Here is a 12989-nt window from a genome sequence, read left to right as displayed (position 1 = left end):
TTCTGTGGCATCAACCTTTAGGTAGCACATAATTTAATAAGCATTTTCTTATAAAACATAGTAAATAACTTTAAAAAGATGCTGTTAACAAATGAAAATCCAGAAGATTTCAGGGCTGGACTAAGCCGCTAATATTTCAAGATCTTAGCATTGCCCTGGCCTCAGAGCAAGAAGGTCCTGATTCGTAACTTGACTGGGGACCAGATGGATTCTAGTGTCCATTTCCTCTGGGTACTCCAGCTTTTTCCCACATTCCAAAACATATATATATATATATATTTATTTATTTATTATTCTGTGCTAGACTATAAAATAAATTGTTGTATAAATGTATGGTAAACACGTGACTTGTATGTTTTGAGACAGTAAGATGAGAAAAGCACTATATAAATGTAAGTACATTATTTAGTGTTCATAGCGTGACAATAACTAGAAATATGTAATATCACCTGAAGAGCAACAGAGGAACCGAAATACTCAGGAGTGACATGTGAAAAACAAAGAAAATGGTTCTTTTGTCAGAAATCCTTTATGTTTAGACATGTCTGGAGTTATCTCAAGTAAAGCAACTTGCTCAGGATTTTTTGTATGCTTGTGTTTGTTCCTAGGTGTTCTTAAATGTGCAGTGACCAAAAATTTCTTAAACCGCGAAAAAAGACAGAATAAGCAGGCCACATTAGTCTTTAGAGGCTGTGGCCTGGAGGAGGGATAAGTAATGTGAAAAACTCTAAAGGGGGAGGGACATAGAGCGCAGTCCACAACCATCTGGAAACAGGGAGAGAGGGAGGGAGAAACAGAGAGGAAGAGAAAGAGTGGGACAGACATAGACGAAGGTCTGTTAGAAAAAAAGGAACAAAAGAGTGGTATAAAGAACTTTAATATGAAAATTTTAAAGTTCGACTGAGGAGCATGAAAAATGAACATTAACATGGTCTAGAGAAGAGAAGAGAAGAGAAGAGAAGATCCAGAAAACAAACTGAAAAGGCTGTTTGCTCTAGGAAAGACATCTGAAAAGGAAAACCAAGTAAAGATCCAAGTCAGGAGCTGAAGGAGCCTGGAACAGGAGCGTCACAAAAACCAGAGATTTTAAAGATTTGAAGCACATGCTAAGGTAAAGTATGTACAGAAATGCTACACTATCAGAAGCATTAGTTAGATACAGTATGTCCCTCACTATATTTTAGAACTGTATTTTGGTGTTTGCTTCCCCTTTCCTACCTTCAAGATTTTCACTTATTTAAAGACATAAAGGAATAAAGATGGCTGTGTTGAGGATAGGAGTGAAGAGCTCGAGGATAAATGAGAAAATTGAACTGTATTTTTGGATCTTGATAATGTTTAAAATATGTTTAAAATAAATGTGCCAAACATTTTTGCTTTCATGAAGCTATTCTGCTTTTGGACACAGCTGGTAACTCTTAAACTCTAAAAAAAAAAAGAGACGGGATATGTTTCTGTGTTCTACCAATAGAAAATTGGTAGAAACCATTGTTTCTATCAGATGGATATACTTCTTTGCAACATTTTTACTGAAAATAGGCCAGGGTGGGACTAGCCTGACAAGAAAAATTACATAATGAGTCAAGTGCCTTATATGAAGGTATTACTTTTATTAATATACATTCGTTTTGGCAGACTAAACAAACTGTACTGAATGAAAATCTCATTATCTGAGATAATAATTTGTCTGTATTTTTTAATTAAATTTTATGATTAAGTTTGAGGGCTTCATCTTCCGTCGCCCATTTTTATGTCTGTTCTGTGAACTTGCACAATTATGTGCAAATTTCCCCAAATCTCCTACACACAAATTAATGATCCTTTGATCAGACTGTTGTGACCTGGGAAAATCAGGTGCTAAAACAAAGGTAAGAAATGCAGTCAGGAATATAAGATACTGTTAAAAATATTTGCCCCATATTTTGGAAATTTGTGTTGCAAGATTTAATATATCATTATTAATAATGATAATGCAGTGGATGTGGATCAGTGGTGACAAATTAATTGAAATCAGAAATCACAATAAATCAGCAATAAAAGAAGACCTACTAATTTTCAATTTGCACACACAATTAAACATGCAACACTTAAGGGACAAAGAAATAGTCTTGAGTCATTGCTAATGTCATATTAGCTACTCATTAACAATAAATCTTATATTACTTCATATAAATGTCTTTGACAGTTTGCTACATTTGAGGCATCCTGGATATTTTTTTCAGATAACTTTGGGTTAGTCTGTTTTCCAGCTCATTCCTGAAACTAATCACTGAAACATGGTTTCCTCGGAATTTTGTGTTGTTATAGAAATAAAACCAAAATCTGGGCCCTGGCCTCTGTGACTCACAAAGGCATGTAAAATACCTTGAGTATTGTAACTGGGTCTAGTGAGTAGGGGAGGGAACTTCCTTCCTCTCGGAAACTTCCTGTGTGGAGTCAGTAGTCCATGGCACAATCTAAGTGTTTATAAAAGAAGATTTTCCCACTAAAGTTGGGTTTAAAGCAAGTCAAATTCAAGAACCTGTCAAGTATTGTCAAAACGTGTTCCAGTGCTCTATGATGTGCTAGTTAACAATTTTGCTAGGCAAGCAAAAGGTTGCTGGCTCGATACCAGCCAGAAACGCAAGTCCCCTCTGAGGTTCCGTCAGAAAAAGCATCCAGTGGTAAACCCTGCCAAATCAAAACTACCTGCTATGGTGAGCCATTATGGCATCGGAGTAGTAGAAGTTAGGGGAGAGGGGCAAATAAGATAAAATAAAGAGTGCGTGATGCTGTGAAATCGCAAGGTTTGAGATTTACAAAATTACTGTGCCGGCTGCCAGATTATACTCTAAACTAGTGAAATTATGACTTGAATTTAAACAAACATCTATCACCACGCAGAGTGGAGGAACTCGAAGGTTCCTCCACGGATATTTTGAGCAGAACGTCACGGAGAAATCCGCCAGACCAACATAAATATAACTGATACTGAGGACCTACTCACAACCGACATTCAGATACGTGAGTCCACAAACAAAAAGCTATTAACTCTAAACGCGGACAAGAAATCCCTAAAACACGTTCACGACATGTAAACAAGACGTATGTGAGACATTGGCTTTCTCACGAATCACGGCCAGATAACCCCGAAACGTGGATTAGAAACTTCATGCAGTCTCCTCTCTGAGCCCGATCTCATCATTGCTAAGTTTGAACATTTCCAGTTTAAAGAACTTGTTAAAAGCAAACAGTGTGAATTAAAAGAAATATCTTTTGGTATGAACGACCAGTTTCCTAGGGAAATCAACAACGGACGTAAAGTAATTTTGCCCATTCTAAAACGACACAGACAGAAGGGCAAACACACCTCTCTTGTCGTGGATAAGCGTTACATCGACGGACAGTTGTTACAGGATCCCACTACCACCCCCATGGCTCCTCTGAATGGATAAGTAGACAAAATGATCAAAACCATATAGCAAAATTATAATCCTTAGATAAGAGGATGGATGGAAAGTTATTAATCTCCGGGTCTCTTCTACAGAGTCTTTTGTCCTGTCTTCCTCCCCTCGCCCGTTCCCACTGTTGTCAAAGTGCTTGCTCATAGAGGGCCATCTTATACTCTCTGTTCTCTGTAATACTGTAGAGGTCTTGGCTTAAAATACAAAGAGCCTTGCATGTCAAGCAACTGTTGTGATTTGGAAAAATAAAATTCAATTGAAGTGAGTCATTAAAAAGACAGATATTTAAAGATATTTTATATATATAGAGAGAGAGATTTTTGGCAAATGTGAGACAAGCCCTTTTGGTCCTTTGCCATCAGCAGTAGTTTTTGCCTTAGGAACTCTTTCATGGAGGCCACTTTTTGCCCAGCTTTTAACCGAGTCCTAAACACTGACCTTATGAGGCAGGTTCTTTCGATGTTGTGATGGGATCCTCGAGTAATTTTTGGTGGGCTGGAGTAGGGCTCATAATTTCCTAAGCAAATTTTTCTACCTGGGTATATTGACAGTGTAGTGAAAAAGAAACAGATTTTTAAATACACATTCACAATCTTTCACTCTTCAACTCTTTTTACTTCAGCTTTTTCCCCAATAATGCATTTGATTTTTGTTTCTTTTTGGGAGACAGATGAGTGCAAGTGGAACAGAGCAGAACTCTATGATAGAAAGTTAGCAGAGGTGGAACAGGCTTTCACAAAATATTTTGCTTTTTAAGGATAGTATTCTGAATGGCCTCAGCACTGTTGGTTAGACATAAAAAGTGTGCCAAACTTAACTTACTCTTTTGACACAGATCCCTCAACCAGTCATTTTATAAGACACCCAAAACACAGCACAACAAACCATGAAAGATTATTAATTTATATTTAACTATGTTTTCAGAGCAAAACAATGTACTGGATATTTCACACAGGCTAAAAACCAAATAACTGAAATTGATTGGACAAGAATTGTTAAAAGATCTCTCTTTGTCCTATTTCCCTCTCTCTTTTCCAGGATGCCAGTGTCACAGGGGTGTTTATGTGTTGTCAAGTATTTGATGTTTGTCTTTAATCTCATCTTCTGGGTTAGTATTTGCAGAATTTTTAATTGATTCCTAAGTTGGCTTTGTGTTTAATTTAAGATTTCTTTGTGGTCTCCACCAATTTAGTGTTGCATGCTGCATTCATTCACTCACACTGTGTTCCACTCTGTACTAATTTTTGGCTGTGTTAACATTACATTTCCTGAGAAGCTAGGAGGATGTGGCCTGTTTGGAGTTGGAGTCTGGCTGTCCTTCACGCAGTCAGAGTTTTCCTCTCTTCCACTTTCATTTCCGTCTCTCTCAGCTGCCAATCTGCTGCTAGTTGCTGGTGGTATTACTATGATAACAGGCTTTCTGGGTTGTCTTGGAGCGCTTAAGGAGCAGCGTTGTCTATTGTTTACGGTAAGACTTTATCCACATGTAATAAAGGTACCTTATGTTGAGAAATTCTAATCTTAGTGTGAAAACATATTAGTGGGGTAAGCCACCCTTGAATAAATTGCTTCACCCTCCAACTGCTCTTATCTTCTCTGCAGTTCTTTTTGATCCTGTTACTCCTGGTCCTGACAGAAGTGACTCTCGTTTTAGTTATCCACATTTTTCATGACCAGGTAAGCTCACTGTCTACAAGGTTCAATTTTTCATTTATTTTTCTTTATTTTCATTTTAAGGTGCTCCAGAACAATTAAAAAACAAAAGTGTCAGTTGTGCAAGGAGGTGAAGAGGTTTAGTTTGACAGATGAGGATCATAGAGGGTGAGATGGGGGCAAATGTTCTGTTGTGGAGACCACTAAAAGGAGCAGTTGAAAGAAGAAAAAGAAGCAGAGTTGTTTCAGTGCAATGTACACAGCAAGGAATGTGAAAATATGTAACGATCCCATAGTTAAATTTGAGAAGACTCATTAGAAAAGGCTAAATTAGGAAGAAAAAAAGAAGACAATTGGGAATTAGCACTTCTAAGAATCAAACCAGCATATTTTAGTAAAAAAAAATCTAAAAAAGGGGATATTTTCTTTAAAAGTTAAATATCTTAAAAATGATATATTCAAAACTTCATAAAGCATAAAAATAAATCTATGAAAGGGGCAAGTGCCTATACATCATCTTTTTACTTAGTTAACCACTCAAAGCGCTTAATACTACAAGCGTCATTTACCCATTTACACACATTCAAACACGCTCACACTCCCAGTTGCAATGGGAGCATTTCATGGTTCAGTAGCTGTCCCAAAGCTAATTGGGCATGCTGGCTGAAAGTGTCAGGGATTCATCCACCAACCTTTTTGTTGGTAAACGACCTGTTCTGTGACATAAACTGCATTTTTTTGTGTCTTCATACATATATACATATATATATATATATATATATATATCCTTTCATGGGACAATATTGGTGATATGACACTTTGATAGAATGTAAAGTAGTCAGTGTACAGCTTTTATAAGATAGATAACACACGATAAGATAAGATAAACCTTTATTACTCCCACACATGAGAAATGTTTTGGTCACTGCAGAAAGTGGATATAGAATAAGATAAAATAGAATAACATACTATACAAAATACAATAAAATACTTCACAGTCTGACAGTCGCTGAAAGGAATCTCTGCCACTGAAGGAGCTGTTCAGTGCTGTTAGAGTCTCCTGCATGGGGTGGAAGATGTTGTCCAACAGGGATGACAGCTTAGCCGCCATTCTCCTGTCACTCACCACCTCCACTAGGTCCAGAGATCATCCTAGAACAGAGCTGGCCCTCCGGATCAGCCTGTTCAGTTGCTTCCTGTCCCCAGCAGAGATGCTGCTGCCCCAGCAAACCACATCGTAAAAAAATGTCTGAGGCCACCACAGAGTCACAGAAGGTCTTCAGGAGTGGGCCCTCCACTCCAAAAGACCTGAGTCTCCTCAGCAGGTACAGCCTGCTCTGCCCTTTCCTGTAGAGAGCGTCTGAATTGTGAGTCCAGTCCAGTTTATTTTTCAGATGAAAACTAAGGTACCTGTAGCTGTCCAAAGCCTCAGTGTCCATACCCTGGATGTTCAGTGGTTACAGTGGAGGATGTTTGTGCCTGCAGAAGTCTACCAACAGCTCCTTCGTTTTTCTAGTGTTGAAGCCTGCAGTGTAGATGGTGAAGAGGAATGGAGCCAGAACCGTTCCCTGTGGGGCCCCCGTACTGCAGACGACCCTGTCCGACACATAGTCCTGAGTTCTCACATACTGTGGTCCGTTGGTGAGGTAGTCCAGTATCCATGTTGTGAGGTGATGGTCCACTCCAGAGTTCTCCAGCTTGTCCTTCAGGACTGTGGGAAGAATGGTGTTAAAGGCACTGGAGAAATCAAAGAACATGATTCTCACAGTGCTCCCAGCAGTCTCCAGGTGAGAGAGGGAACCATGTAGGAAGTGAATGACAAGATCATCCACTCCAGCTCCTGCTGGTAGGCAAACTTAAGTGAGTCCAGTGATGAGCTCACCAGGGGCTGAAGCTGAGCCAGGACCAGCCGCTCCAGGGTCTTCATCAGGTGGGATGTCAGAGGCACCGGCCTGTAGCTGTTGAGGTCCTTGGGACATGGAGTCTTTGGCACTGGTACCACACAATTGGTTTTCCAGAGCTGTGGAACTCTCCCCAGCCTCAGACTCAGGTTGAAGATGTGCTCCATCACCTCAGACAGTTGATCTGCGCAGGACCTGACAACCTGATGCCATCTGGACCCACTTCGTTCCTGGCTTTAATCCTCCTCAGTTGCCTTCTAACCCAGATGGTTAAGTGAGAGACATGCTGGAGACGTGTGTTGGATGTGTGGTTGGGGGTGGGGAGTAGTGACCAGGGTGTGTGGGGGAGGTGTGAAGTGTCTGAGGTGTCAAAGGTGGAACAGCAGCAGTGGGGGTGGGTGAGTCTGCAGCCGATGTTGAAGACTGCATCCTGGATGAATAGAACAGAATAGAATAGAATAGAATAGAATAGAATAGAATAGAATAGAATAGAATAGAATTCAACTCATGTCACAAGTGCAAGGCAACGAAATGCAGTTTGCATCCATCCAATAATTGGCAATAATATAGATATATTACAAAATATCGATCTATTATAGCAGTGGTTCCCAAAGTGTGGGGCCCGCCCCCTAGGGGGGGCGCAGAGCTATTGCAGGGGGGGCGCGGCATGAAAAGGGGAAAAAAAACAAAAACAACGCTTGGACAATGCTAGCACGGGGCTCCCACACAAACGCATAGCAGGAGATGAAGCATTGCTGAATATGTTTCCAAACCAACTTCATTCTAAGCCAAAGACTAGAAAATATGGTGAGGCATATCTTCCCTTTGGTTTCACCTGCACAAGTGCTGAGGTAGGTCTCCCTGCAGAATTAGTTTTCCTTGCATCGGGAGCAGCGCTGGGCTGTTCAAATCACGGACAAACAGTATCCCACAGTTGTTTATGTTTTTGAACCCATTTTGTAGAGGGTTTTTTTGAAAAATGTATTGACAGCAATGTTGAACATTATTACACAAGGAAAAAAAACAACTACATGTAAAACTAGAAAGTGCATTTTTGAAGAAACTGCAGTGTGAATGCTTGAATCTGAATATATGCACTGAAAAGAATTAATTGCTGAATTTTAAGTTAAAAATGTTGAATGAGATGAAAAATACAGAAATTTTCACCTGAAAACAAAAGTGCTGAACTGCTAAAAGCTGACAAGCACAGAGAAGAAGTTGGAAAATAGCTAAAAATGTTTTAAATGTAAATTAGAAAAACCTAAGTAATGAGAAAAGAAAATTTAGAGTCAGAAAACATCTGAATGAATATTAAAAGTTCATATTCTTTGAATCACTGAATGACTAAAATGTGATCCCTCCACTTGGATCCACACAGTTTAAAAACTTTACATCTCTGAGCTTTGAAAGACATGCTGTTGGAAAGAGAACAACGATGGTGACGTTTTGAGGGTAAAATGATGGCTGTAGAGCAAACACTGTGGACACAGCAGCAGTTGAAAGAGAAGTGTTTAAGATGAATCTTGGCACAGTGAGAGAGAGAGAGCTCGTTAGGCAGGCAGGTGTGAGCCTGGTTGCTATAGTGACTGCACCCAATGGCTCCATACACACGCACAGACATGCACCTCACTTTAGCTGCTTAAAATGAACAGAAAAGTCAGGCCGAAACAAATCGTTCCCAAATGAAAAGTACAAGTCGTATTGACAAAATTCTTTCACCGTGAGCGACAGCAATGTCTAGTCTACCTAATTCTCAGTTTTCATGCCTGTGGAGTTTATTATATGGACGTGGTGACAGTGAAAAGACACCATGCTCTTCTCATTTTCAAACGAACCTTCTGAGCCATTTTAACATTAGAGTCTATGGAAGAGTTGGAGGGGGGAGGCTGTGCATTGGTGACATTTATGAAAGAACCATAACACTTAGGACAATAGTAAACACATTGGGTGAAAGAGGACAGCGATGGCTACGTTTTGAGGGTAAAATCATACCTGTAGAGCAAACGCCGTGGACACAGCAGCAGTTTTAAAAAAGATTTTAAGATTAATTTTTTTGTTCCTCTCACTCTAGCAGTTGAGCTGTCTCACTCTAGCCCCAACATTCCGTCCCATACACAACCATTATAAACTCTGAAACGGCTGAAAAAACATCATGAAACTTAAACTGGAACTGAAGAAAAAGTATAATAGATATTGAAAAGATAAATACAAATTGAATAGTTGAATGTCTTGTCTTCGTTTTAAAGTTTGAATGGTGGCTCTACGTCAACGTATGTTGAAGTAGATACAGTTTAAAGAGGAGTAAGTTGAAGGAGGATTTGAAGGGTCTCCCCATTGAAATACATGGGAAATTTTTGTTGAAAAAAGTTGAATAATTTTAAAAATATAAATGTTAAAAATGAGAAAAATACAAGCAGTCATGTCCAAAAGAAGAGGAATCTAACGGTGTTTGAATGGTTTTTCTAAGTTGAACGGTTTTGAAGGAGATAGACTACAAAAAACGTACGGAATCTATAATAATAATAAACTAGAAAGTGCATTTTCTGAAGAAACTGCAGTGTGAATGCTTGAATCTGAATGTATGCACTGAAATGAATTAATTGCTGAATTTTAAGTTAAAAATAAAAATGTTGAATGAGCTGGAAAATACAGAGTTTTTAACCTGAAAACAAAAGTGCAGAACTTTTGAAAGCTGATGTTCACACAGAAGAAGTTGGAAAATAGCTGAAAAGTTTTTAAATTAAAATTTGGAAAACCTAAGAAATGAGAACAGAAAATTTAGAGTCAGAAAACATCTGAATAAATATTAAAAGTTGATATTCTTTGAATCACTGAATGACTAGAATGTGATCCCTCCACTTGGATCCACACAGTTTAAAAACTTTACATCTCTGAGCTTTGAAAGACACAGTGTTGGAAAGAGAACAACGATGGCGACGTTTTGAGGGTAAAATGATGGCTGTAGACCAAACACTGTGGACACAGCAGCAGTTGAAAGAGAAGTGTTTAAGATGAATCTTGGCACAGTGAGAGACAGAGCTCGTTAGGCAGGCAGGTGTGAGCCTGGTTGCTATAGTGACTGCACCCACTGGCTCCATACACACGCGCACAGACATGCGCCTCACTTTTGCTGCTTAAAATGAACAGAAAAGTCAGGTCGAAACATATTGCTCCCAAATGAAAAGTACAGGTCCTATTGACAAAATTCTTTCACCGTGAGCGACAGCAATGTCCAGTCTACCTAATTCTCAGTTTTCATGCTTGTGGAGTTTATTATATGGACGTGGTGACAGTGTAAAGACAGCCTGTATTTCTGGTTTTCAAACGAACCTTCTGAGCCATTTTAACATTAGAGTCTATGGAGGAGTTGGAGGAGGAGGCTGTGCATTTGTGACATTTATTAAAGAACCATAACACCTAGTACAATAGTAAACACATTGGATGAAAGAGGACAGCGATGGCTACGTTTTGAGGGTAAAATCATACCTGTAGACCAAACACCGTGGACACAGCAGCAGTTTTAAAAAGATTTTCAGATTAATTTTTTGCTCCTCTCACTCTAGCAGTTCAGCTGTCTCACTCTAGCCCCAACATTCCGTCCCATACACACCCATTATAAACTCTGAAACGGCTGAAAAACATCATGAAACTTAAACTGGAACTGAAGAAAAGTATAATAGATATTGAAAAGATAAATACAAGTTGAATAGTTGAATGTCTTGTCTTCGTTTTAAAGTTTGAATGGTGGCTCTATGTCAACGTATGTGGAAGTAGATACAGTTTAAAAATGAGTAAGTTGAAGGAGAATTTGAAGGGTCTCCCCATTGAAATACATGGGAAATTTTTGTTGAAAAAAGTTGAATAAAATTAAAAATGTAAATGTTAAAAATGAGAAAAATAGAAGCACACCATTCCAAAAGAAGAGGAATCTAACGGTGTTTGAATGGTTTTTCTAAGTTGAACGGTTTTGAAGGAGATAGTCGGCGAAAAACGTACGGAATAGGAAATAATAATAACTAGAAAGTGCATTTTCTGAAGAAACTGCAGTGTGAATGCTTGAATCTGAATGTATGCACTGAAATGAATTAATTGCTGAATTTTAAGTTAAAAATAAAAATGTTGAAGGAGCCTGAAAATACAGAGTTTTTAACCTGAAAACAAAAGTGCAGAACTTTTGAAAGCTGAAGTTCACACAGAAGAAGTTGGAAAAGAGCTGAAAAGTTTTTAAATTAAAATTTGGAAAACCTAAGAAATGAGAACAGAAAATTTAGTCAGAAAACATCTGAATGAATATTAAAAGTTCATATTCTTTGAATCGCTGAATGACTAAAGTGTGATCCCTCCACTTGGATCCACACAGTTTTAAAGGTTTACATCTCTGAGCTTTGAAAGACAAGGTGCTGGAAAGAGAAGAACGATGGCTACGTTTTGAGGGTAAAATGATGGCTGTAGAGCAAACACTGTGGACACAGCAGCAGTTGAAAGAGAAGTGTTTAAGATGAATCTTGGCAGAGTGAGAGACAGAGCTCGTTAGGCAGGCAGGTGTGAGCCTGGTTGCTATAGTGACTGCACCCAATGGCTAAGTACACACGCTCACAGACATGCACCTCACTTTTGCTGCTTAAAATGAACAGAAAAGTCAGGTCGAAACAAATCGCTCCCAAATGAAAAGTACAGGTCCTATTGACGAAATTCTTTCACCGTGAGCGGCAGCAATGTCCAGTCTACCTAATTCTCAGTTTTCATGCCTGTGGAGTTTATTATATGGACGTGGTGACAGTGTAAAGACAGCCTGCTCTTCTGATTTTCAAAGGAACTTTCTGAGCCATTTTAACATTGGAGTCTATGGAGGAGTTGGAGGGAGGAGGCTGTGATTTGGTGACATTTATGAAAGAACCATAACACCTAGCACAATAGTAAACACATTGGGTGAAAGAGGACAGCGATGGCTACGTTTTGAGGGTAAAATCATACCTGTAGAGCAAACGCTGCGGACACAGCAGCAGTTTTAAAAAGATTTTAAGATTAATTTTTTGCTCCTCTCACTCTAGCAGTTGAGCTGTCTCACTCTAGCCCCAACATTCCGTCCCATACACACCCATTATAAACGCTGAAACGGCTGAAAAAACATCATGAAACTTAAACTGGAACTGAAGAAAAAGTATAACAGATATTGAAAAGATAAATACAAGTTGAATAGTTGAATGTCTTGTCTTCGTTTTAAAGTTTGAATGGTGGCTCTATGTCAACGTATGTTGAAGTAGATACAGTTTGAAAATGAGTAAGTTGAATGAGGATTTGAAGTGTCTCCCCATTGAAATACATGGGAAATTTTTGTTGAAAAAAGTTGAATAAAATTAAAAATATAAATGTTAAAAATGAGAAAAATAGAAGCACACCATTCCAAAAGAAGAGGAATCTAACAGTGTTTGAATGGTTTTTCTAAGTTGAACGGTTTTGAAGGAGATAGTCGGTAAAAACGTCACGGAATAGGAAATAATAATAATAATAATAATAAAGAAGTGCATTTTCTGATTTTTGAAGAAACTGCAGTGTGAATGCTTGAATCTGAATGTATGCACTGAAATGAATTAATTGCTGAATTTTAAGTTAAAAATAAAAATGTTGAATGAGCTGGAAAATACAGAAATTTTTAACCTGAAAACAAAAGTGCAGAACTTTAAAAGCTGATGTTCACAGAGAAGAAGTTGGAAAATAGCTGAAAATGTTTTAAATTAAATTTGTAAAACCTAAGAAATGAGAACAGAAAATTTAGAGTCAGAAAACATCTGAATGAATATTAAAAGTTCATATTCTTTGAATCACTGAATGACTAAAATGTAATCCCTCCACTTGGATCCACACAGTTTTAAAGGTTTACATCTCTGAGCTTTGAAAGACATGGTGTTGGAAAGAGAACAACGATGGCTTCGTTTTGAGGGTAAAATGATGGCTGTAGAGCAAACACTGTGGACACAGCAGCAGTTGAAAG

At 38.5% G+C, this 12989-nt stretch overlaps 1 protein-coding gene across 1 annotated transcript in view; it reads left to right on the top strand.

The window, feature by feature from the left end:
* The first annotated feature begins 776 nt into the window (after window positions 1–776).
* Window positions 777–12989, top strand: part of tspan4b (tetraspanin 4b) — a 56724-nt gene continuing 44511 nt past the window's right edge. The window contains exons 1-4 of the mRNA XM_031730561.2: window positions 777–1111; window positions 4482–4551; window positions 4720–4911; window positions 5046–5120. Of these exons, the coding sequence (XP_031586421.1) occupies window positions 1104–1111; window positions 4482–4551; window positions 4720–4911; window positions 5046–5120 (345 nt within the window). The 5' untranslated portion in view covers window positions 777–1103. The remainder of the gene's footprint in view (window positions 1112–4481; window positions 4552–4719; window positions 4912–5045; window positions 5121–12989) is intronic.

Source organism: Oreochromis aureus, linkage group 4 (assembly GCF_013358895.1).
Source record: "Oreochromis aureus strain Israel breed Guangdong linkage group 4, ZZ_aureus, whole genome shotgun sequence".
Classification (NCBI taxonomy): Eukaryota; Metazoa; Chordata; class Actinopteri; order Cichliformes; family Cichlidae; genus Oreochromis; species Oreochromis aureus.
The sequence above is the reverse complement of the archived record's forward strand: the minus strand, read 5'-3'. Positions and strand labels throughout refer to the sequence as shown.